This window comes from Melospiza georgiana, chromosome 2 (genome assembly GCF_028018845.1).
Source record: "Melospiza georgiana isolate bMelGeo1 chromosome 2, bMelGeo1.pri, whole genome shotgun sequence".
Classification (NCBI taxonomy): Eukaryota; Metazoa; Chordata; class Aves; order Passeriformes; family Passerellidae; genus Melospiza; species Melospiza georgiana.
In genome coordinates, this window is record NC_080431.1 from 59,594,976 (window position 1) to 59,621,227 (window position 26,252).

Sequence of the window (26,252 nt, forward strand, 5' to 3'; positions counted from 1 at the left end):
CTTACAAGTTGAAACTTAGTCCCCAGGAACTGATACCATACCAGGGTGTTTCCACCTCCCTTGCAACTCATGGCAGGAAAAATTTTTGTTCTGACTGTGCTCAGTATTCCATGTCAGAAGCAACTCACCACCAGCAGCTTTCATGGGAAACTTGAGTACTATTTAAATCAATTTTTGTCAAGACTGCTAAAATACATTTTCCCAGTGACATGCCTATTAAATCCTAGAAATAGTAAACACTGTCTATAAAAAGACAGTGGAAGTAAATTCTCTCAACAAAGGTGGGAACTGCAGAATGCCTTGAAATAAAAATGAATGTACAGATGAAGATTTTTCCCTTCTGTGACATTCACATTGGATAATCTTCACAGTGGGACCAAAGAAGCACTAAATCATCTATAAAGAAAGATGATTCATTTTACTCACATCAATTCAAAATACTTAGAGTATGTTGTGGAAACACAGGCCACAAGGGGAAGTTTTCACACAGTGTTTGGAGGAAGGATAATCTATCTCATGGCTCCTCTGGGGAATAATCCTAAACCCCCACACAAAGAGAAAGCTTCTAATCAGCTTGCATTGCCCTAAAAAGACTGGATGAAATGGACACAGAAGTGAGACCATTCACCACTTGCTTAAATCCTTACTGCATGTACTGCCAGTATAAACACAGCATTTATTACCAGAAGCTTACCAAACTTCTATCCTCTGCATGGCTGCAGGAAGGAGAGGGGCTTTCCAAACCACATCTTTTAGGTAAACTGGGTGTCAGCAAGAGATTTCTTCCTAGCAAATTCATCAGTTTACTTTCTGCATCAGAGCAAAAGGAGGGCACATTCTGTAAGGGAGAACAGAGTTTGCAATGCAGAATAGTTGGCCTTCAAACTATTTAAGGACTATGTACACTACATTTAAGACTTTCTTTTTTCATCGTTATCCCACCGGAATTTTATTTTATATCAAATCAACAACATAGAAGATTCCTGCACTTTCTGTCCATGGCAGATTCCCTATTGACAGGTACAAGATCTTTTGCCACTCAGAGATTCTGTGGCACATCATGACTCATCTGCTGGATGAGTTGGAAAATTAAAAAAAAAAAAAAAAAATCAAGACATTCAATTCCTCAGGAAAACTGCATTAACATCTTACTTTATCTCCCAGAAAATTCCCCTCAAATTCAGCATTGTGTGCATTACTTGTTTTAAAGGTTTATCAATACTAACAGACTTTTTGCTGAAGGATGTAACATAGCAGTAGCTAAAAGTAACCATCAAATCCATCAAATGACACTTCTACAGGTTTACTTACCTCTATCACACTTCTCAGTTCATTAACCTTCTCTTGAAGATAGCATTCCTTTGGACTGGCTGAGAATAAAGAAAGATCTCCAGCCAACAGCACGGGAATTTCTGATCTGAACTCAGACTGCCACTGAAGGTTGCTTGCAGAAATGAGTGAGCAGCGGACAACTACATCTTCAATAGCCAAGTGTCTGAGATCTGTCCAGATCTTTACTGCCACTAAATTATAGCTTTCATCAGACAAGTATACCACAGTAGTGAAACCTAAAAGCAGGAAAAAAGTCTGAATTAAATCTTTACATCTCTTTAAGTGATACTAAAAAAATTCACATGGATCTTGAAAGAGCTACATGGCAGCCCATCTGCATGATGACAGGTATCTCATACTTCTTTCACATTCTACACCAGCTACCTACTGATTAGAGGAAACAACTCAAAATCTGTGTCTTTAAAAACAATACTATAGAATTTTTCTTTTCACCTAGAAGATTATCCACCTCTCCCTCTCCATGAGCTCCAGTGCCTGAATTCCACTCATTCCATGACACTATACACCAAAGAGGGAGTTCATGTACATGCATGATGGTGTTTCTGCAGATGCTGAACACAGATGTGAGAACTTAGGCTCACCATTTATAGAAAATAAATAAATAAAAATCATTTAAATATAAGCTGCTTTTGAGCTTAGATCCTGCCTTACTAACTTCCTGAGCTAATAAGCACAGACAGTTTTTCTTCAGAAATACAAATTTATCTGCCAGCATGTCACTGGCAAAGTGACATGGCCAGTATTTAGGAGGTTTCCACAGGCCTGAGATGCAGGTACAACACCAAGATAACTCTGACTTTTGAAATCAAGAATTCAGTGCTAATTCAGTGGGAGGACATGAATGTGGTCCACAACATACCTGTTCTGCTAACAGAAATGACAACTCCAACTAAATCCACTTCAGCACGTGGTGGCTGAAAAGAAGGATCCAACAAACTGGTGAATTCTAGAGCCTTTCTTGGAAAGAAAATCTGTACCAGCATCTCCTGTGATACCTGATGAAACACAAAACTTCAGTATTTACCACACTTAGAGGGTGTGACACATTTTAATGATGCGCCTGTATGCACCTAAAGCACTTACTGCTAGCTGCAGGTACTGAGTTTTCTTGGTGGCTGTTAACTGGACGTTGGTGGAGTCTGCCCTGCCCCTGGGCTGGGACGCTGACAGCTGGAAGATCCTGTAGCGAGCGCCTTCCCTCAGCAAGGAACACACGTCGGGCAGCGGGCGCCAGATGCTCAGCACTGCTCCTGACAACAGCACGGTAAGCTCAGTCACCCTCTGAAGGCTTTTTAACAAAATAAATCCACAGCACTCCCTCCTATCCAAAAGCCTTAAACCAAGAATCAAACCGGAAATATTAATATGTAAGCTAAAATACTGTTGGGAAACTCTTCAAATCTACCTGTGCTGGCCGGTTACCACATTTAATTAAAAGTTATTTATAATTTTTCAAGCACTGACCTTTATGTTTTTCTTGCTTTCTGTAGTCTACCACATATAATCTCCATACTGCAGACACATCCCTTTTGTAACAACCATTTTCTTCTTGTTCTGCTGACTCTAAAGCCTTCTTGAATTGTTCCTGCATCTGAGTTTGTTTTTTGTCATTCATCAGCTGTCTGTAAGCCTTCAAGGCTTTTAATTGGTCATCACTTAGATATCCCTGCAACCAAGAGAAGTGGAACTCAGTATCTTTTTTCTTAATCAAAAAACCACAAGATTTTTAGATAGCCTCTTTCTTGAGTGTTCATCTGTTAGAAGCAATTTATTTCCAGCTGATGCACTACTAGGACTTGAAATGAGGTATATTAAAACAACAGGAGGCAGCAGGGGTACTGCTGGTACTCAGCTGGTGCTCTCTGGTCTGTGCAGAGATTACACTACACATTGTTCCTACCTGACAACTAGTGAGAAGCCTGCTTGACAGTGTATAAGTAAGGGGAATATTTAATATAACAGGTAGGCTTGCCTGTTTCATATGAAGACATATTAGGAAAAACTTCTGGAAGAATAAAGGAAGAGTTGTGCTTCTCCTCAGGCTGCTGTCTTTGAGCTGACACAGTGATTTACACTAAAATGCATCAAACACATCACTTTACTGACCAATACTTCAAGACCCAGATTTCTGTACATGCAGCTCCAGAGACATAGCTACCATTTCATCAAATATGACAGACAAGGATCCTCACTTGCAAAAGGCAAGGCACGTATTTAATTTTTTAATAACTTGCAGGGACTAATCACCTCTGTCTTTATTAGTAAAGGCATAAACACTTAAAAGTTGTGATTTAACTGGGAACAGGGAATGAAGACAATGAAGACAATATAATTATCCAAACAATTCAATGAACAGCATGCAAGAGTATGTGTATGAAACTCTAGATTGATGAGATGCATTAAGTTTTTGTATATGCAAGACAAAGCAAAGTAATAAAATTACAAGTAGCATTAATTTTTAATTGTGCTATATCCTGGATTTTTATACCAAGAGAAAATTGCCATCCAAGATAATATTAATCAATTACAACAAGCCTTCATTCCTTTTTTTCAAAATTTTTAATATTAATTTATTTAGCAATAAGCATGCTGTAGAAAATATTAAAAGGCAGCAAAACAAAAGAGTAATTTAATGGTCAATTTCAGCAGAAGTTATTAAATTTTAATTTACTCCAAAAGCTTTTCAAAATTAACCCAGTAGTATCTACAGTTACCTCCATATAACCAGGATCAGATGCATTCTGAATTGCTTCATACAGTTCTGCACCATCTTGCAAATTATGGATTTGCTGTCTTGTGATGATCCGTGATCTTGGTGTTCTTCTACTGGTTCTCTCTGTTGAGAAAAAGCCTTTATGTGGAGCACAACCAATACATTTTAAAATGAAGGAAGACATAATTATATATGAAGCACAGCAGTATTTAGGCCTTGCCAGAATAAAAATACAAAACACATGTATAGGAATTGATGTGTATGTGTATGTGTGTGTGTGTGTGTGTGTGTGTGCATGCATATATATGCATACCCAGGAAATACAGAAAAAAAATCTTACCCATTCAAATCCAACATAGATAGAATATTATCCAAACTTTGGGGTAGCCAGTGTCAGTGGCTAGGAGGCTAGTAACTAGTATCACTGGCTACTTATCTCTTAGCAGAGGGTGGGAGATTTGATGGGCTGCCAAGAACCTTCATAGATACTTGACTACGTTTCCTTTATGTCCATCACTTGGTCTTCCTCTCATGCAGCAGAAAAGTCTTAAGGACACCAAGATGTGGGACAGCACAGGCCTTCACACAAAGCCTCCTCAGGACATCAGCTAAATGCCAAGTTAACTTATATTACCCTCTCCTTATGTAAGTCCCTTTGCTGCCAGAATTTTGATGAATTCCTTCAGCACATCAGACTCTTGTGTACACAACTTTACCAAACATAAAACAACACATGAGGTCTCATAGCAGTGACGTTAAGAATTACAAGGCCATCTCTGATTTCAGCTAAGAATTCCATGCTAGAACCACTACTGGAGATCACCTCTGCCAGAGGTGGACAGTGTCAGCCATTACAGAATTGGAATATATTGAAGTGGAAGGGACCTCTGGAGGTCTGGAGCACCCTAAGAAGGCTGACCAAGGCTGTCCAGTGAGCTTTTTATTATCTCCAAGGATGGAGATTTCACAGCTTCTCCAGGCAACCATCATAGTGAAAAAGTTTCCTGATGTCCTGTGCTCCAGTTTGTGCTCATTTGGCTCTGGACTTGTCACTGGACACCACTGACACAAGCCTAGCTCCATCTTCTCTGCACTGTCCTTTCAGGTATTTAAGTACATCGATCAGACGTCCCCCTGAGCCCTCCCCAAGCTCAATGGTCCCAGCTCTCAGTTTTTCCTAGGTCAGATGCTCCAATTCCTTAAACACATTCATGGCCCTTGGTTGGAATATCTCCAGTGCGTCCACGTCCCTTTTGTGGTGAGGAGTCCAGAACTGGACATGGCATTCCACATGTGGCCTTACCAGTGCTAAACAGAAGGGAAGGATCACCAAGACCTTCTCAACAATCCTCAACTTGTCCACCAGGACACCCAGGGCTCCTTCTGCCAAGCTGCATTCCAGATGGGTGATCCCCAGCATGTATTGGTGCATGGCACTGCTCCTCCCCAGGTGCAAGATTTGCAACTTGCTTTGTTGAACTTCATGAGGTTCTTGTCAGCCCATTTCTCCAGCTGCCAAAATCCCTCTGGATGGCAGCATAATCCTCTACTGTATTCATCACTTGTCCTAATTTTCAGCATCAAACCTGCTGTAAGTACATCCCCCCATTCTCCAGATCATAAATGAACTTGTTAAAACAGGACTAGACCCTGTACTCATCGCTGGCATACACCATGAGTTACTGGCCTCCAAAGAGACTTTGTGCCACTGATCACCACCTTCTGGGCCCTACTGTTCAGAGAGTTTTCTATCCATCTGCCTGCCTGCTCATCCAGCCCATCAGCTTCTCTCTGTGGATCCTAAGGGACACAGTGTCAAAAGCCTTTCTGAAGTCCAGGCAGACAATGCACTGCTCTTGCCTCAACTGCCCAAGCCAGTGATTTCACCACAGAACGTTGTCAGGTTGGTCAAACATGGCTTCCCCTGAGTGAATCTTTGCTGAATACTCCAAGATCATATTTTGTTCCCTTTTGTGCCTGTTAACAGCTTCCAGGATTATTTCTCCCATCATCACCTTCTTAGGGATCAGGGTAAGGCTGACTGGCCTGTAGGTTTCTGGGTGCTCCTTCCTATCTTTTCTGAATACAGCAGACACATTTGCTTTCTTCCACTCTCCAGGCACCTCTACCAATGAAATAATGATCATTCAAAGAGGATCAAAAGCAGCCCCACAGACACCAGTCAGCTGCTCAGCACTTCTGAGTTAATCCTATCATCAGCTACGGACTTACATATGTCCAGTTTGCCTGAGTGCTCTCTAACTTGATCCTCTTCCGCCAAGGGTATGTCCTCCTTGCTTCAGAATTTCCGCTGGTCTCTGTGGCCTGGGATTGCCAACCGAGGGCATTTGGTGACTCAGCCCTTGCCTGTGTCACCAGAGTCCCTGTCCCACTGAGCAGCTCCACTGACCTCAGCATCCACACAGTCACGCAATTATTCATGAGGAAAGATGCTCAGTCTTGGTGTCCAGGCCTACTGAGATACATCCTAGCAGTGCCCACCTCTGGGTGAAATCTTACAGTGTCATGTCCCTGAAGGGAATTAAATTATGATTTCTACAATTTTGTAGCATTTCCCTGAGAATCACCTCAAGGATAATTTTTTAGTGGCCTGCCCATGAATATGTTCAAAAGGGTTCCCTAGATAGCTGCAAAGCCTTGCAAATAAGCACATAACCATTTTGTACCAAAAGGTCTTGACACACAGGAAGCAAAAACCTCAAACAACACAAAACCAAACCACCAACAACAACAACACAGAAAACAACCCAAAATCTCATCTCTGCTTCTCTATCACCAGAGAAGATTTTTGGCAATTTCTTTTAACTTTTCTGGAAATATCAAAATGTTTTCCTGTTCTTTACACATGTTCTGAAAGAATGAAAGCTTTACCTTCATGTTTTTCATATTCTGCTTGGATTTTTGCAAACAGAGCTTCCAGCTTCTTTTGCTGATTCTCTGCATGCTTGGCAGCTTCCCTTTCTTCAGCTCGGCTGTTACGAAAAACGTAGGACCCGGCTGACGTCTTTTCCATCCACTGAAATAAAAAGATTAAAACTAAACCCAGACTTTAAAAAGATTATTTTTAATGTTATCTAGCTTCTCTTTCATACTCACTGTTAAACAAAAATGCTTTAAAAATGAACAGGCAGCAGACCCTAAGTTCTTCCACTGTAACAGATAAAAGGCAAAACCCCACAGCACGGGTTGGTAACTTGTCAAAAACAAGCAGAATGGAGCAGTATCCAAACCCAGATGATTTAACAGCTGAAGAAAACATAGCTTCAAGTAGTGGGTATCAATGTTGTAATTTAGATGATGAAAGGATCCCACTGGTAGATACATTAAGATACAAACCATCAAACTCAATGCTAAAAAATACACCAGACTGCATTCTACCCAATCTGTCTTTCCACATCAGCTGTATGGTCTGTTTTAACACCCTGGGTTAGATGCTGTAAAAGAACTATGATGTTGTTCTGCAGATGCTCCTAAACCTTTTCTGCTGAGATGGTGCCATAGGACTAGAGGCTTGTCCAGAACTCTGCCAGAACTGGCTTGCCTGATTTGAAGAGCTAAACAAGGAGATCCATGGCTGCTGAAAGTGGTCCCTTTCCTTCCAATTCCATTTTCTGCACAGTTCTGTCTTCTCCCTCGCACTGGCTCTAGCACATATCTGACCTCAGCAGACTGTATCAGTTTGGTAATTCAATAGACAGCAGTTCATTGTCTGTTCTTAATATTATTATTACTTACTTTTTCCTAGTTTAATGAATTAAGCTGCTCAAGTAACAGGACCAGGTGAGCTCCAGGTTCAGAACAGAGAAGCAGCAGGGGTGTATAGTGAAAGCAAGGTAAGGAGAGGTTGCAGGACCAATACTTATGAGGCACTGAATTGTTGAAATAGGCTCTGCCTACCTCATTAATTGCACACCATGTATCTCCTGCATTATTCACAGTTTGACACCTTTAATTAAGGCTACTGTGATTCCTACACTCCTTGGCTCTTGATGTAAAAGGAGACAGCCCAAATCTTCCTACAATTTTGGTATGTTTGAGCAAGAGTCTCAAGGTTTAAAGCAGAAAAATGTACATCAATCTCTTGACATAGCCAGATATGAAGAAGCATTTGCCTCTCCAGCCTGGAAACCATTTATTGTGATGCAGTTACAGATTACAGTCCCCTTTCTGAGACCTAAATAAAGGTTTGTTCTACCAGGCAGCTCACATAGTAAGTGCTGCAATTTCCTCCATTAAAGTAATGATCTAAATCGCAAACTAATGATCCAAACCAAGTACCTTTGCAGAATTCATTCTACATCAACCAACAATAATACCTTAGAAAGAAGGTAATGAAAAAACAATCTTAGATATACATGCCAAGTATAACCTGCTCCGAGGAAAGCTAATAAAATATGAAAGTTGTGTTCTGGTTAAACTGCTTACATTAAAAAGATTGATTACTAACAGAAATATTGTTTCTTTTTGTGTCTGGTATTGTTAAAAAACCAAGTAGTTGCAGTGAAGTCTGACAGCAGTATTTAAATGTCTGGATATCAAGTGGTATTTAAAAGATTTTAAATCTATTTTACACCATAACTGCACACTGTATTTTCACTAATACAGAACGTACACAATACAGTCAGCTACATGTAAGAAAAAGTAATCCTACAAATGCTTAGAAATATGTGACTTTTTTGTTAATATGTTTATAATAAAACAAGTGCAGTAGAGTACATAACTGAAATTCAATTATTTCTGGCTTTTTGAAGCTCAAAGCAAAGCCAACTGAAAGATACTGAACACAAAATAAAATTCTTCTTATAGCAGGATATACCAATCCTGAAATACTAAATACATGCACAATGCAAGAACCACTCTTCATTATTTTACACATAATGGTATTTTTAAAAAAAATTTAGCTTTCTATATTGTGTCTGATTTGAAAAATGATATAGCAATTCATTAATATAATTGAGATCTCACAGAACCCTGTTAGATGAATAAAATACTTACACCATACCTGAATAGGGTAAGTTCTTTGAACTACCACATCAATACAGCCCACTGCACCGCCCTCGCTGTAAAGCGATGACAGAGGCACCGGGAAAGGTCTGGGATCCCGATGGAATCCCAGCTTGGTGTGCCATCGCACACGGCGAGTGCTGTTCGCTGAGATCTGAGCAAGGGAAACGGTGAATGAGAAACTGGCACTGCTAAGTCAGAGTTATAGCAACACATTTTAACTACAGGAATATTTAAATATTTATATATCTATTTTCACACTGACCTCACTAAGAATATATCACTTTTGCACCTGAGCAGATCACATTTTAATTCCTTTCACACTGAAGAATGTATTTTCAACAGAATCTAAAAATCGGAAAAGTTAAAATTCTCTGGGAAATGAGAATGTATGAGACAAACCATTGCTTTGTACCAGAGTAGCAATTTCAGTATTATGCTCTTTAAAGTTAAAGCTCTTTAACTAACCTCAAATAAGCCAACGCCTTCCCCCACCAGTTCACCCTCTCATTGGTTTCTCCCCTCCCCCCATTCTTCCAACTTCCATATTGTCTGAGATGGATAAATACTTTTTTGCAACTTGGTGTTTAACCAAAGTAAGGAGCTGGAACTGCCAAAACACATAGCAAAACCTGGCAGAATTTTATACTACAAACTTCTCTTCCAACCGTATTGAATAACACCCTTGAAGGATGTCTTATAAATCTGGTTATTAAACTTCAGCAAAGCTCCATCTGTTTGTAAAGCTCCAATAACTTCTGTTTACAAAATATGGCTCAACTAAGTAGCATTTATCACCTCTCTCAGTCACATCCAATCAAGCTGAACTAATATTTTATTTACCTTTAACATAAGGGAATCTGGGGCTTCCAGTGGTGGACATCCATTTTGAGGACCAACAAGTTCTGCTCCATGCACTATGATCTTCTGACCAACAGTCAGCCTTCTTCTATCTAAGAAAGCTTTGAGAGGAGGATCCAGAAGAGCTCTGATCCCATACCAGCCATCAGTAACTTCAATTAAAGCTGCTGCTTTTTTACTTTCCATGTTCTTATTGCTACTGCTAGGAGATACAACTGTGTTCAGTGATATGATTTTGGAAATGCACAGTACAAGTGTTTTACCTGCTGCATCATCTCTTTCCATTATTTTTTTGATTGCTGATCGTTTACTTTTATCCACTTCCAAATCATACCTACAAAAAAGAATTTGTGCTTAGTTACAGCAAACAAAATCCATCACATTGTTTTTATTTAAACACACTTGTAGAAAAGTGTTGGTTACTCATCTACCTGATTAAGCACCACTGTAGCAAAGCAAATGTTTTCTACATTTTTGCAGGTAACACACACTATGTTTTTAATGCTGCTGTGTGTAAGTTTAACAATACAAGCATTCTGCTACGCAGTGAATGCAAGGCAGATGTGCTTATTTTGTAATCCTGATGAACCAGAAAGCACACAGTAACACAAATTACAGCTCCCAATACATTGCTATACACATACCTATATTTCAACTGTAACAGGACCATTTCTGGTGTCAAACATCTGTTAGCAAATTCATGTGGGAACGACACTTCCATGGCTGCCAATTTCCATACAATCCATCTGTAGTGATTGTAAACCCAGGCCTCTGTGATTAGGTTGGGATCCACGCCAGGAGTGTCACAGAGGGCTCTGCAGATAAATTGTTAATAAATTAACCTGAAATCCACTGCAAATTTTAACTTCCCCATTACTTAGACTATTTATACCTTTGAAGAAATTCTAGAAATTTTCCAAATTGACTTTGCTTTCTTTAATGGTCAGTGAGGATCAATCACTAGCAACATTAATCTACATAGCAAATTTACAATCCTATAATATCTTTATTTATAGCAACAGAGGTGTACTAAAAATGCACAGTAAAAAAACAGTAAAAATTTCAGAGGCTTTAAAACACCACTGTGTTGGATTTATTCTAGGAGACAAGAGAACTGCTATCTAATAAATAGCATAGCTGTCCCAAGTTCATAAGCAACAGTACCTGTAAAACTCCTTTTTCCCAGCTTTTCCCTCATCAGTAGGTATTAGCCATCCTCCATCAGCAAGCTGCATTCCATTTCCAGCTAACAAATACTCCTTACTGAAAAAGTCTTTGATGAGAAACTGGAAAGATTCTGCATTTGTGCTGTTAACTTGTACGCACTGTTTTGAAACACCGTATGTGTATAGCTGAAAAAAATCAGATGGAAAAGACAAAATAATGACAATACAGTAAGAATTCAAAAGACAGTTGAAATATCCAGTCTTATAATTTCAGATTAAATATTTCTTTAAGGTTGAGACAGCTTTTGTCCGATCTTGCCATTTCATATGTAAACCATGGAGAATGGAGGATTCCCAACAACTAGTTTAGAAGAACAGCTTCACAGTGTACTTTGAAAGTGTTTAAAACAATTCAATAGGTTTGGTACTTTCACAGCACCAAAAGCAAAAGCATTTTCATATAGATTTACCTAAGCTTAAATTTTAACTGTTCTTTTCAACCATCTCTTCATAGGCATTTTAATTGGTGGATCTTTTTTTCCTGTTTGATTATAACACTAGAGATTTATGACCTTTATTATTTGGAATAGTTTTAAAAACTGGATATATGCTACTTAAGTACTGTAGCAACTGGTGTAACAGCTACTGTAAATACTTATCTAAAAACTGAAGAATGTATCTATTCAAAAGCTACTGAGTTTTTATTTGCTAGTCTTGAGAAAGAGATGTGAGACAGAAAATAAAAAGATATCAATATACCTCTTCTGTAGAATAAAAGCGAGGCGATTTCTCTTCCACTGCAGCTTTCAGAGGGATTCTACTGCTTGCAGATGTTTTAATGACATAAAGAGTGCCTGGCTGTGAATGAATATTTTGCCTACATTTCTTTTTAATTCTCATTTCCTGCAGATCTCTGGCACAGCGGAGATTTGTCACCATCCTGGCCATAGCTGCAAATTAAAAAAAACAAACCAAAACATCAAAACCTTTTAAAAGCATTATCAAGTAAAGATACATAGTCACACTCTAGCAGATTCAGAGCAGCATTTTTTCTATGCCACTCTGCAGATTTTTAGAAAATGCAAGTCTAAATATTAAAAGTTTAATGCATTTAGAAGGCAGTGATTACTGAAGGCATTAGAATATAAAACAAATTACATATCCATATTAATGTTATATAAATCCCTGAACTCAACTTCCATCCACATACTCTTCTCATATGAAACTGAACTCAATCTTCATAGAAAACTCCAGCTGGAAAGAAATTAGTTGATGACTACAGAATCCATAATCCTGAAATTTTGGCCTGTTACTGCAGGATCTGATTCTGCAAATGTTCATATACCTGTTCAAATATACACAAGTCCTTCTGAAAAAAATCCAGATTATTTGACTGTGAATTACAGAAGTAACCAGATGAACCAGAGCATTCAAGAGAGCTTAGATGGCATAAGCCCACATTCTTAAGTGGAACAGTTGAGCATTCAAAATCTGCCTCATTTTTTGAAAACGACACAATCAACCATTTATATGGCTAAGTCTATATTTTAATTAGAGGACAGAAGGAAAACAAGCTTCTGTAAAAGTCAATGAAGTATAGCAATGCTAATCCAAGGTTCCTAGATTATTTTATCTATGAGGTATATAAGAAAAATCTAATATCAACTGAAACATAAGTTATCTTGTTTCTAAGTACTGTGTGAAATATTTTCCTTCTTCTCAATTAACTTTGGAGATAAACAGGATATGCTCTTTTAGGAGTGCAATATAAAATATTAGGAAAGTAGCAATTTCCTAATTTTCCTGAAAAAAAAAAACTTAAAAAGAAGCTTCTTTTTATTAAAAAAAAGTCTGCAAATTATGCAAAAACCCCTTAAAGAATCAGCTCTGATAGTTAGTATTCACAATAGTTAAGTAGGGTAAAATCTGAAAATACCTAAATTGCCATTTTCTAGGTCAGTGTCTGCTGCATGCTGGATACAAGGCTGCTCATCTTGAGGGTCAGCAGTATTTTGTTCAGTTCTGAGCTGATTTAGTTCCATCTCTTTGGTCATAATTTTGCTGATGGGTGAGTCACACCTGCTGCTGCTGCTGCCTTGTTCGCACGTAGAAAACGCCAGCTTGGTTTTGAAGGGTGGAATAAAAGTTTTAGCAGCTTTGCCAGATTTGTACAAACTTCTCGTTTCCTCGCTCTCTTTTGCCGAGGCTTTACAGGGAGTGGAAAGCCCTGCAGCACTGTCTGAAGAGTGCCTGAGAGCACAGTGCTGAAAAATGGCAGGTTTAGACTGGAATCCTCTGAAGTCTTGATCTGGCAGGGTAAGGGTAGGATTCTTGACTTCGTGTCGTTCTTTAGTTGACCTACAGAAATGCAAACATTTAAGCATACAGGTTTCATCTTCCTGACAAAAATCAGGAGTTTTGTATTCTTAATATAGTAATTCAATTCAGTATCAATAAAAAGACAAAATATCAGTCTTTGGTATTTAAGAAACAGAATACTTAACTTCTATCTATTGAGAAAATACACAGTGTAATAGGGTTAGCATATCACTGATCTACTGCAGCAGCATGTAGTAATGTACGGTAACTTAGTATTTATTTAGTCATAATATGATCAGCTTTTTATAAAGTTGGGTAGTAAATTAATACTATATATTTTAGACAGTTACAAAGAAGAACTCTAAAATTTCTCACCCAAAAGGCTGACAAGTTACAGGTTTTAAAGGGACATGGTACATGAACTTTCTTCTGTCTTTGAAAATGCCTGTAATATAATTAGAAAAAATAAGTGTTTGAGATGGCACATTACATAGATAGATAGATAGAAATTTATAGCCACATGCTTTATCTATATTAATGAAAATTAAAAGAAATAATTAATTAATAGAAAAGTCTTCAGAGTGGATTTAAATAGCTTTATTCTTTCCTGCCCCCAAAAATGTTTTTTAAACATCTTCCCATAGAGGGATAAGTGCTCACAATACTGAGCTCTCAAGAGTTTGTGTCTGTGAGCCAGCAAGATATTTTTAGGCTCCTGAAAAGGAAATGTTTATCATATTAACTCCAGGTAGGCTCACCATTCTATTTAGAACTCTTTCAACAACTTTTACTCTTTTATTTGACATTACAACAAAAAAGCACATTTGCACAAACTCTTCCTTCCATTACTGAAGGACATGCTTATCTTGGAATTATCAATGTAACTAAATCATATCTGCCTGGAATGTAAACCCACTTGTGCTATGCCCTTAGGCTGCAAAGAGGAAGTTTCATATGAGAAGTAATTATATAGTAAGTATATTACCAGTAAGTATCTACACAAAGTTAATCAATAAAATATATTCTGTAGATTAACCAATAAAATGCATTCTTCCTATTGAGACTAGAATTTGTGAGACTTAGGATTGTGAGAGAGCAGGCAAATTGCTCCTGAACTGGAAATTAAACCAGAGTTCTTACAGAAGGAATATATTTAGAGTCTACACAATAAGGCAAATCATTAATCACATCATTTAAAGTCAGCAGAGACATTATCACAGCAGCTTTCCTGAATTTCCATGACTACATTGATAAATGCAGTAGCTAAGCAAACTTATTATATGTTAGGTTATTGGAAATTGAAGAATTCTCAAGATAACAACTGACACTGGATTACTTCTTAGAACACAAGATGACTAAAATTACCATCAGGGGTGCTTTTTGAAGCTTTCAAAGACCTGGGGGAATTCTTGGTTCTGTTAAATTCAAGCAGAAGCTGCCTCTTAATTGGAGGTTCACCTAGAATAAAACCACACAGTTTTAAAAGTGATGCTCCTTTCAAGTTCAGTTTCTTATCAATCAGGACAACATAACTGTAATTTCTAAATAAAACACCAAAGTCAGAGCAAGCAGAATGAGCAAGTTTTCAGGTTAGTTTTCAGGTTTTCATCTCCCCTTCCACAAGGAGTTTTCAGCTAGCCCAGGTTCCTGAACGGGTCTGGGTGTCTGTGCAAGCATCAGTACCAACACTTCAGCCCTAGACAGATCACTTTCAGAAGGCAAGAAACTCTCTTAGACCAACAATTATTTTTTGAATCAGACTAGCAATCTCGATACAAGCAAAACATTGTCCTCATCTACAATGCACAAAAAGGTGAAAATGAAAATACTGCTACTCATTTTTCAATGAAAAAACACTAGATATATACACAGAGGAAAAAAAAGTCTGCTCAGAGAGAAAAGGAGCAGCAGATTTCTTCTGTAAGCTTACAGTAAAACAGCAAATCTGGAAACCTTCAAAATTACTTATCACAAATTTAGCTTCTACTGTGCATATTTAAGCCTGGAAAGAGTGGATGAACCACCGTGCAGCAAGAAGAGTTTTTGTCACTGACATCTAGAGAAAGAACTTGAATGTTTCTGTGAGCTAAAAAATCAACATGACATGCAAACCAGCCCCCCAAAACCTAAACAAATGCACTGTGCAGAAATATGGAGCTGAACATACATAAGATAAAACACCTACCAAGTGAGTTGTTTTCTTCAAAGTGCCTCTTCCCAAAGGTCTTCATTTGGAAGTTTTTATCTGGTCTGCCACTGAAGGTCTGCGCAGCATTAATTTGTACTCCAGAACTGGAAAAACTGTCTTCCATAAAAGCTCTTGCACTTTCTATAGCCTCTACTTCCAAGTAATTTTTTGGACTTTGGAGAAGATTAGTATTAATTTCTGCAGTAGCACTGCATGAAATTGCTTCAGACTCTGGTTTTGACCACAGATTCAGCTGCTCTTTTCCAGAAGACTCAGTTTTCTCTTGCTGAAGGTTATTTTTAAATGATGCTAACTGCTTGTTTTTCTGATTGTATGGTGTGTGCTCAGGCATTTTGACATGGTGAGTGCTTGGAAAATACTTTATTTCCCGAGGGCAGATGTTTTGTAAGTCAGAGTCTTGATTGCAGCTTTTTTCAGTTTTGAATTCTGAGATCACCTTACCTGTTAAAGATTTCACACGTTGACCACTGTCTTTAACTGAACTAAGCTGATCTGTAGTACAAAGCCCACTACTCAAAAAGTAATCAGATTCTTCTAAAATTGCCTTTGCTTTTTGGTAGGCATCTTTAGAAAATTTTACCTGCTTTCCACTAGCAGTGCTGAAGCCAAAAGCAGAATCTGAAATCAATTCAGGGCTGGTATCTTCTTGCCCTTTTGATGACACTATCTGCATTTTCCTAGGAAGTACTTCAGTGTGCATTTTAGACTTTTCAACATCTTCCTCAACTAAAAATGCTTCTTGTACTTGTGGTGAATGATTACCTTCCATTTCAGAAAAGAGCTGTCTAGCTTTCCTGAGTGACTCTTCTGAAAGCTCTACAGGCTTTCCACTTGCTGTACTAAACAATCCAAAGTTGCTTGTAGAAGCATCTGATGGCTTTATCTGCTTATCTGGAACAAAGTGCCCTAAAAGCTTAATATTCTGCCCAAAGGATTGCTTCTGATAATTTGAAGCAGACTTTGCACCTGCAGATGTGTTTCCTTCTTTGTGACTGTCTTCATCAGTACTTGCATTTACTTCAATAAACTGGGATGTGGCTGAATTAACCTCTTCACTTGTTGTAGCATTAAAAAAATTAGCAGAATTAGGACACTCAGTGTAAAGGACTACGGATGAATTTCTAGCAATTTCTGTTTGATTTGTTCTTGAGTTAGGCTCAATTTCATATTTTACAGCTTCACTGCAGTCTTGAAACATTTGTCTGACACTTGCTAACGCACTTTCTGAAACAGACACAGCTTTCCCTTTTGCTGTGCTAAACACGGTTTCTTTCAGACCACCCCTTTGCTTTTCAGCCTCAAGTGTTGTTTCTTTTAACCTCTTAAAATTAGTTTCCTCTTCAGGAAGACTGACTAGTGTCTGGTTTTGGCTAGCACAGGCTAGGCTGTCTGTGAAGCAATTTTTATCAGCAGCAGGTTCATTTAAATGTTCTAAGTTGAATTCTTTACCGTCACCATTCATGTAAGAGCAGCTACTTTTTGCATCTAAAAGGAGTGACTGATCAGCTTTATTGTTGCTCTCCTCAACAAATAAAGTATTTTTTGTATCTCTAGGCACACAGTTGTCTTCAAGGTCATGTGGTACCTTTATTAAATGCAGAGATGCAGCAGAGTGCACAGGAAAATCATCTATATTTCCTGAATCATCCCTCTTTCTTGGTGAGCAGTCCAACTTTTTCTCTGCAAGGAATTTTCCATCTTCAGACAAATGAGCTCTACTTACAGCATCACTCTTCTGTCCTTTAAGGGATTCCAATTCTGACTTTCCAGGTCTGACATCAGCTTTCTTATGCACATGTGAAGTTACCAAACTCCCTTCAAAAGCTTCACCTAGGTCAACAAATGTATCTACTTTAGCAGGATCAAGAACTGCAGCATGTTTATTAGGACTGCTCTCTATTGCCTGATTAAACTGGTCTCCAAGCTCTTCAGCAACAAGCTTTTCATTAAAATTGAGTTTTTCTGAGTCACACTGAGCAATGTTTTCAGTACATAAATCGCAGTCTTTAACACAGTTCTTGCCACATTTCCTTCTCCTGATGAGACTGTCAAAACTGTCATTATGTTCCTTTCCTATATCAACATCTGCAAAAAACTGTTCTGCTTTAGCCAAAAATCCATCAGCAATGACTATTTTCTTGCCGCTAGCAGTATGAAAACCAGTCAGATAACTTCCTTCCACTTCATTTTTCCCCATGTTTACTTCTTGTTCAAGAGGTATTTGACAACGATGGTAAGACCCTATTTTTATTCTGCTTTCATTCACTTGCAGGTCCTTATCATGAGTGGTGTCTTCTGCCATATTTTTACAATTTGTTTTTTCTTTATCGGAGTTCTCCAAAACATTTACATCTCCTTCTCCGCACTGCACACTGAACAAGGGCAGAGAATGATCCAAAGCTGCATCAGGAATGGATGTATCACCACCAGGAGCCTGAGGTTTTGGTGACAAACATTCATCTTCCTTTCTGTCTTTTCCTACCTGCTTAGGAGATGGGTTTTCCATTTCGTATGACGTATTTGAACTGTGTTCTTCTGCAATCATAACAGCATCTTCCAGACATGTTACATGTAATGAGTGGTCTTGCAAATTGCCTTCATCATCTCCTCGATTTAAAATTTGTTTGGAAGTTTCATAATTCTGCTTATGATTTTTAGTGGACAACAGGCTGTTGACATTGTTAATACTACTGAAGGTAACATTTTCAGTATTATTTGCTGATATTTTTGCCTTGTTTTCCATATTTTCCTTGAATGCTGTACTAGTATTTTCCTCATTTTTATTCTGTGCATGGTAGGAAACAGAACCTGTGTGGGAAACAGCACTGATGCTTTTGAAATCTGAAACACGAACAGTTCTTTCTTTGCTTCCTTTTGTCAGGCATCTGGAAAAATGACTATTAGAAGACATAGATCCTTTTGAATTGTGACATCTAGTACCAGTTTCAGAAGATTTGAACAAATAGTTATCATCATCCAAGTCTCTGAAGAGCTCTGCAGACCTACTCAAAGCTGCTTTTGAAATATTTATTTTTTTACCTCCAGCTGAAGTAAAGCCTATGAAATTAGAAAAGCTGTCCTGCTTAGCTATGGGAAAGCTCTCATCAGATCTACTTTCATTTATGTCTAAGTTAGTAAAAGTAACCTTTTTATAATTTTCATGGAAAAACACTGCATTTTCTTTTTCATTTTTCACCAATTCAGTGTCTTCATTTGTGTCTTCCTCCTGAGTACAATACTTGTCATTTTTTACTTGATTTTCCGATTTAAAAGTGCTATAAACCCCCACATCTTTGCTTCTTTCAGAAATATTTTCTACATTCTTTGTTCCATTTGTTTCTACAGTTCCTAATTGTTGCAAGCTGTGACTTTGTATTGTGTTGCTTTGCTTTCTAAACTGTGTAAATTCAAACTGACTACCTGTTTCTTCTAAGATACTGGAAAGTTCAGCAATTTCAGCTTCCTGGCTTGCTGTCAAGGTTTGATTTGCTTCTTGCAAGGCTTGTGGAGTTCTAGGAAAGCTTTTACACAAGCCAACCTTATGTGGAGTAAACTTTGTATGCCTGGGCTCAAGAAAACTTGCCTGTGAATCTGAAGAATCAGATAAATTACTGCCCAGCTTGCTTTCTGAACCTGAGAATAACGCATTTTCCTTTTTAACTTGATGTGAAATGTTTCTGACTCTTTCCATGGAAGAACCTTCAAAGCATTCATTTTCAATATCCTTGAACAGCATTCTTCCTTTTGCTATACTGGCTTCAGAGAATCTAATCTGCTTATTAGAAGCAGTCTGAAAGCCACTGAAGCCCAGATTCAAACTGCATGCATTAAGATTCACTGATGATTCCCCTTTACACTTTAGGTTCTTGTTTGGCATTTTGCTGGAATACATAGGTGCTACTTGTTTATCTTCTGCAGAAGTGACTTCATTTAAAGAATTATTATCTACATAATCTAATAATTCTTTAGAAATGTCTACAGCTACATTACTGAATGCAGCTGCTTGAGGGCTTTTGCTGTTTTCAGCTGGCTTTGGGTCTTCATTGCTGGCTACATCCTCTGAAAAGGCAGCTGCATCTGTTTTCTCCCCTTGTTTTAATACAGTACTGTCATTTTCTGAGCACTGTATTCCCAAGGGTCTGTGTACCTCTCTACAGTCAACTCCTGATCTCTGGTCCGTAGAATGCTTTTTACTGGGTGATAATTTATTGCAACAGTCACTACTGACTCCAGTTATGCCAAAGTTGATCTGACACAATGTATTATGGGAACTGCTGTTTGTCAGGGATGTAGAGTCACTGTGAATATCAGCCAAGAGTTCCTTGCCACTAGGAGAAGACCCAAGCTCTTTCAGGCTCTGAGGTACAGCAGCTCCATCGTTCATCTTAGTGCTCATGTCCTTATCTTCTTCACCTTTCCCTAAAGCACAGCTTTTAGGGAGAAATCTGGAACGTTTTCTTGCCATTAGGCATGCTGAAGTCAGAACTTTACGTTTTATATTTGAAAGACTCTGATTATTTGAAGAATTATTTGTATCTTCTTCCAGTGTATTAGATCCTTCTAAGCATTTTATTGATGCAGCAGCTTGATCCTCTCTTGCATTTTCCCCCAAGTCTCTCAGGTCTTGTTGTTTCAGCCTATCACTGAAGGAATTATCAGATAAGTTATCCATTATATCCATTTTTAAAGTAGAAGTGCTGAAGTTCTTTGTCCTCATATTTGATTCCAAATGCTTTCTCTCAGCAGGAAGAAAGTGGTCTACAAGACATTACAGAGAAAAATTTGAATAAACTTATTCAAACAAATGTAGATTCAGATTTTCATAAAATTTGGGCAGACTAGACAATTTCTGTACAAGCTTAACAGCACAACCCAATGTATCACTTTTGTTCTCAAATGCAAATTCCCTGACAAGGTTGGAGGTCTGTTTAACCTATATTCTAACAGTCAAAACCAAGAGACTTGGCTGCAGCTAATAGTACCAGGTAAAAAAAAACAATAAATAAATTTTTACTTGTAATGAATCAAAAGATGGGCTTCAACTCCTTGTGTCTCAACATAAGGATTTGTTTCAAATTTAAAGTACTTCAACTCCTAACATAAAGTAATTCTTCTAGTAAAAACAGAACTGAAAAAGATAACTAAGCTTGTCAATTACAATAATGGCTCAGGGTGGAAGTTTCTATTCCAGAAACTAACCTGTTATGAAAAAAGTTATCACAGGATTACTTGAAAATGATCCTATCCTTATCACTGTATAACAGAACAATCCCATAGGTTGATTCCCAACTGCCCAGCTACTTTTCCAAAACCACATGATTTTACATGATTTTATCTAAAACATTTACATGAAAGGCTCATAATAAATAATGAATCCTCCACAAATGATGAAAAGCTTAATAATGTACCTTGTTCAACATCACTGGCCACCAGACAGCCTCTAAATTCGTATGCATCAGATTCCAAATGTGGCAATGCAGTATGAATAGGGGATTCAGAGGTTACTTCTTTTTGTATTTTTTCTTCTTGATACAGTAAAGTATTATTTAGTCTATAAATAAATTTCTTGGATCTCTTTCTCAGACTGGGTAATATCTTCAGGTTTTTAACACCAGACTTTGTAAGAGTATTTTCACTATTTATTAAATGTAGGTCATCACAGTTATCTGGAGATTTGGCACTACACATAAGTGGGTGAACATCAGTTATGACAGATTTGGAAGCTGCTTTTAAATGTGTGGTAAGCTTGTCATGGTGGACTACAGAACACTCTGTGAGGTTTGCATGTCCAATTAAAAAAGAATTACAGTTTAAGCAGCTCATTTTGGAAGCCTCAGCTGCACATCCTTTTACTAACTCTGGATCTTGAACAGTCAATGACACAGATTTTACTGGAGTTATTTCCAATGTTGGGTTGTTTTCAGTGTTTTTCATTTCACAGCGTTTTTCTGACAAATCCACACTCAACAGCTTTTGTGGTTTTAACAAGCCTGAAGAGTTCAGGGAAGATGTTTCCACAGCATCATTCTTGGCCATTAGCAATGACTTTTCTTCTAAATTTTCCTCCCTATGTAAGTTGGAGGATGGAGAGCTACACACAGACATCTCCAGGTGAGTTTCGTCAAGACCAGACAAGTTCAGTTGAGACCACTGGCTTGATGGAGAGTGCACACCTTCCTTCACAGGCCTCTCATTCTCCAAGGACTTGTGTGCTCTATAATCATGCACATCTCCTGAGTTCCTAAGAGACTCCAGTTCTTTTCCATATCCTATCAAACAGCCATCTTTATCATCTCCTGCATCTTCACTGGTGTTTTGGAGTAAAGAACGGTTCACTCGAGGACAGTGGCTGTTTTCAGTCCAGCTATTTGTTTTGACTTCCTGTGAAATGCTATTCTGTCTTCCATTAGGCTGCTGAGAGGGAACATTCCCCTTTTCTCGTGTTTTATCTGGATTTATCTCATATTTCTCTACTGCATCCAGAGCATGTGGCATCAGCAGAAGAGTTCCACTGGATTCAGCTGGCATATTGAGTGTGTCCTCAAAGCTATCCATCTCACCCAGTAAGCCATCTAACACCTCTGACTCTAGAGTTTAGAGAAGATGGAAAGAGGAAAAGAAGTAAGAAAATCAGCTTTAGGAAATAACTTGGGAACAGTATTGGTAAATAGAGCTTTCAATTTTATAGTCATTACCTTTACCCAGGAGTGAGTTGGTAAAGAAAAACGTTAGAGGAAACAGGAGGCAAAGGAAATACATGTAAATGCCCTGGCTTCCTGAGCTCTGCAGTGGCTAAGGCTGCCAAGATGAAACCTGGCTGCCTCAAGAGAATATTTTTTCCCTCCTACAGACAGAGAATGAGTAGTAAATTTGACAAGAGAAATATATTGATATTTTCCTTCCAAAATTTATACCTGATGATAGGTACCAGACAGGTTAAGAAGCTGTCGATTTACTGTTATATAAAGATTAATAATTAAACTGTCTTCTACTATGATATAAAATAGTACAGTATCTAGAAAGATTTAGAAATAGTCTCAGTCTTTTAACTGATAGAAAGCTTTTAAGTAGTTCCATGATTGGCATAAATATTAGAAAAATAATGAGAATTTTTTGTGTTTAGAAATAACATGCAATGGGGGAAAAAATAACCCAAACTCTACTATGTAGAACTTATATATGCCAAATAAAAATATTACCTTCTCAAATGTATTAAATGAGACTCACTTATCAGAACATTCCACATTCAAAACCAGGTTTCATTTACAGACTGCTTTTTAAGGCTTTTTCATATCACAGAAATCAAAATAAAGTACCTAGAAAACAGTCCTCTGATTTCCTTATGCCCATAACAAACAGCCTAACATTTTCCATTAGCTTTTTTTAGGTATAATTTTTTAACTTACGACTCTATAACTTTCCCTACTAGAACTTTTAAATAGCGTAATATCCAAAAGTTTTTCCATTTGGAAGTCCATAGAAGATTTCCCAGTACTTGGTCACACACAACAAATTATTTGCAATACATCTACTATAGGTTCCTGCTGATGTTGTAGGCATAGAAAGTTACTCATTCTCTTTACTTTCTATTTTTTGCCTGAGTGGCAAATGAGATGTCAAAAAGAAGAAATTGTAACACTACTGATTGAGTGTGCAGGTAGGTCATCTTCCTTCACTAAAGCAGGTTCCTCTGAAGCAACTTCTGTGACCATATCCCTTCATCCTGTGATAGGTTGTCAGTACAGCTTTCTACACAGACACAGCTTATTTGTTTTTACTTAAACAAGAGACATTACTTTTTAGGATGAAAGAAAACAAGAACTGAAAGACTGTACTGATACTGTCTGTACACTGAATAATCTCATGCCAGGGAAAAACAAAAATCAGGGAAATTAATTCTGACTTCTAAACTTACTGGAGGGCGATATTATTTGATGATTTGATATATTATGATCTTATTTTCTTTAACTGAAACAAAATATATACTTAATAAAACTTATTGTACTTTATGACACTATTCCAGAGAAAACAAACACCTGAAAGCTACAAATGTGGACCTGTCTTTTTTATACATGGCATCTTCAAATGCCAAATTATCAAAAAGGGAAGATGTAGGAAAAGGGAAACACTTGCAAGTTATTTTCAACTCTAAAACAAATGGTCTTCTCCCTCTTATTTTTCTCATACATTAACTTATCTTGTCTACTGCAGTATGCAATGTAATAGGACCTACTGGAACACAGACCAAGACCAATTAATTTGTGCTTAATTTCTAAAAGTATTTTGCTAATTACAGACTATTTAATACATTTACTACCAAACACATTCTTTTCAGCACATTTGGACCTACAGTATAAAAACAGCAGGCTTATACCACTCTGTAAGCAACAATGTTTCCTGATGCCAGCATTCTCAGCTCTCCTCATCAAATTCTAAACTGATTCTTTTAAAATTCTTACATGTACCACTAAACCTTATTTTTAGGGCAGGTCATTCGATTCAGATAAGGAGACAAAAAATCCTAAGGATATAATGTCCTGTCTAGCCAGCATGAATTCCTACAGCACCCTTTTACACCCATGCATGCTGCACCAATTTCTGGTAATAATCTCCCCTTCTGCCATCATTTCTCAACTAAAATCAAAAAACCTCCCACTGAAATTTACACTTTCACTCGTCCACTGATGTGATCTACAAACACGGAATGAAGGTATTCGTCCCATGTCTTCTGTATTTTCTGCATTCAATTAAAGAAATCAGAAACACTTTTTCTCCAGAAGGATTTGTCACATTTTGAACTACCTATTTTGAACAGGTGAAGCAAATGAAAAAAGGATACAGCAAGAACAAAAAACAAGCTCACCACAGAACAGTGAGTGCTGGGATGAAACTTCATGATAAAAGTTAAGCCTGTTCAATAACTAGAAGCAGTAGTCTTGCTCCCCCTTGAGCCTGTACCATTTTTCTGTCTCAGCTCTCCCACAGTCTCACCTCTCCAGCTGCAGGGAGCACACTTCACAGTACTAATCTGGTTGTTGTCCAGTGGCACCATAACCTGACTTTCATGGCTTAACCAGGACACTGATTTAATTCACTGACTCAACAGACACTCCCCTTTATAAGGCTAGATTAATTTTACAAATTAGAATAAATTTAGGGACTCAGAGTACACAGCTGGCAGAACAAACCAGCCACAGAACAGCCCAAAACACAGAATGTACTTTTATCCCCAGTCTTGCTTCACTGAATACTTATTAGGTAAAGCATCAAAGCATACCCAAATCTTTGATGTCATCTTCAGCATTTAGCTTTACTGTCTCTGGTACAGACAGCATACTTGCATCACTAATCTCAGGACATTTATCATGCTTGGAAAAACAGTTGTGCAAAATCTGTAAACCAAAGACAAAAGCTGTTATATTATGTACCAGTTAGCATCACTTTACCTGTGAAGGACAGAACTCTAAACATTTACTGCAGTACTTGACTCCATCTCTCAAAATGAAAGGTAGCATTTTCACAGGTACACGTGAGAAACAAACAAGCAGAAAATCCCTATTTTTAATGCAAATCAGGTTCCATTTTAAAGTCACCTTCAGGGCAGTGAAGGGGTTCAGCAGTTTACTGTAATCCTCTCAAAAAGGGAACAAAGGAGATAGGAGGAAGGACAAAGACATTTTGCCTATTTTCACTTGCAACTGTTTGTTAAATGTGAAGTTTCAGGTCATTAAGGATCAAACTTAAATTTGTAACTGAATCCTTTTAGTGTCACCCTTGGTTTTCAGTCTCAACAGTCATTCAGGTTTCATATACACATTGTCAAATTCCAATTATGCAAGAACTTTCCCTACTGCTATCAAAGGACTGAAATTAATACTCAATTTCAACTCTTGATTGTAGAGGTTGAGAGCAACAAGTTATTCCTAAAGAATAACTTCCAAAAATCTGATGGAAGTGGGAAAAAACAGACAAATAGATCTTCAGATAAGTAACATAATTCCTAGGTTTGATTCCTCTCAAAATAATACTGACTGCTGCTGAAGCCAAGTGGTTTGGGGGGTTGGGGTTGCTTTGGTTTTTTTTTTAATAAGCACAGCAAAAAATATTCCTCAGAGAGGGTTATTTGTGAGAACACATTCTGCAACCATGTATTTCAAATTCAGTCTTGTGAGCAGTAACTTTTTAAAAAAGAGTCAGATAGGAGAGCTTGAAATGAAAACGACAGAATTTTTTATTCTTGGCTCAGGAATATAAACATGTAATGGAACAGCTTAACTGAAATTGAAGAACAACACAGCTCTTAAAACTACTTACTGTATCAGCCCTTCCATCCTGTCGCTTTGCTTCAGAAACAGAATCATTCTCTCTAGCTTTGGAAGGAGACAGACAAGTCAATTTATTTTCTCCTGAGTAATCTGCTGAGTGTGTTCAAATACAGCTGTGTTTTGGGAGGATTTTCATTGGATTATTTTAAATTCCACTCAAATCTGTAAATAAACTAATAAAAACTAAAAGTTCTAATTAAAAAGTCATACAGTGGAAGGACAGTGTACAAAGGCAGTTTTGAACCAGCACAAACCACCACAAATCACAGGTTATGGTTCCT

At 37.7% G+C, this 26,252-nt stretch overlaps 1 protein-coding gene across 1 annotated transcript in view; it reads right to left on the bottom strand.

Moving 5' to 3' along the window:
- Positions 1-26,252, bottom strand: part of BRCA2 (BRCA2 DNA repair associated) — a 32,978-nt gene that overhangs the window by 1,239 nt on the left and 5,487 nt on the right. The window contains exons 7-25 of the mRNA XM_058018936.1: positions 25,961-26,016; positions 24,924-25,038; positions 21,055-22,233; positions 15,623-20,404; positions 14,803-14,895; positions 13,813-13,882; positions 13,055-13,476; positions 11,878-12,068; positions 11,117-11,304; positions 10,597-10,767; positions 9,935-10,286; positions 9,090-9,245; positions 6,959-7,103; positions 4,068-4,189; positions 2,818-3,019; positions 2,437-2,603; positions 2,213-2,348; positions 1,312-1,568; positions 695-838 (exon numbers count right to left, since the gene is read on the bottom strand). Coding sequence (XP_057874919.1) covers positions 695-838; positions 1,312-1,568; positions 2,213-2,348; positions 2,437-2,603; positions 2,818-3,019; positions 4,068-4,189; positions 6,959-7,103; positions 9,090-9,245; positions 9,935-10,286; positions 10,597-10,767; positions 11,117-11,304; positions 11,878-12,068; positions 13,055-13,476; positions 13,813-13,882; positions 14,803-14,895; positions 15,623-20,404; positions 21,055-22,233; positions 24,924-25,038; positions 25,961-26,016 — 8,948 coding nt within the window. The remainder of the gene's footprint in view (positions 1-694; positions 839-1,311; positions 1,569-2,212; positions 2,349-2,436; positions 2,604-2,817; positions 3,020-4,067; positions 4,190-6,958; positions 7,104-9,089; positions 9,246-9,934; positions 10,287-10,596; positions 10,768-11,116; positions 11,305-11,877; positions 12,069-13,054; positions 13,477-13,812; positions 13,883-14,802; positions 14,896-15,622; positions 20,405-21,054; positions 22,234-24,923; positions 25,039-25,960; positions 26,017-26,252) is intronic.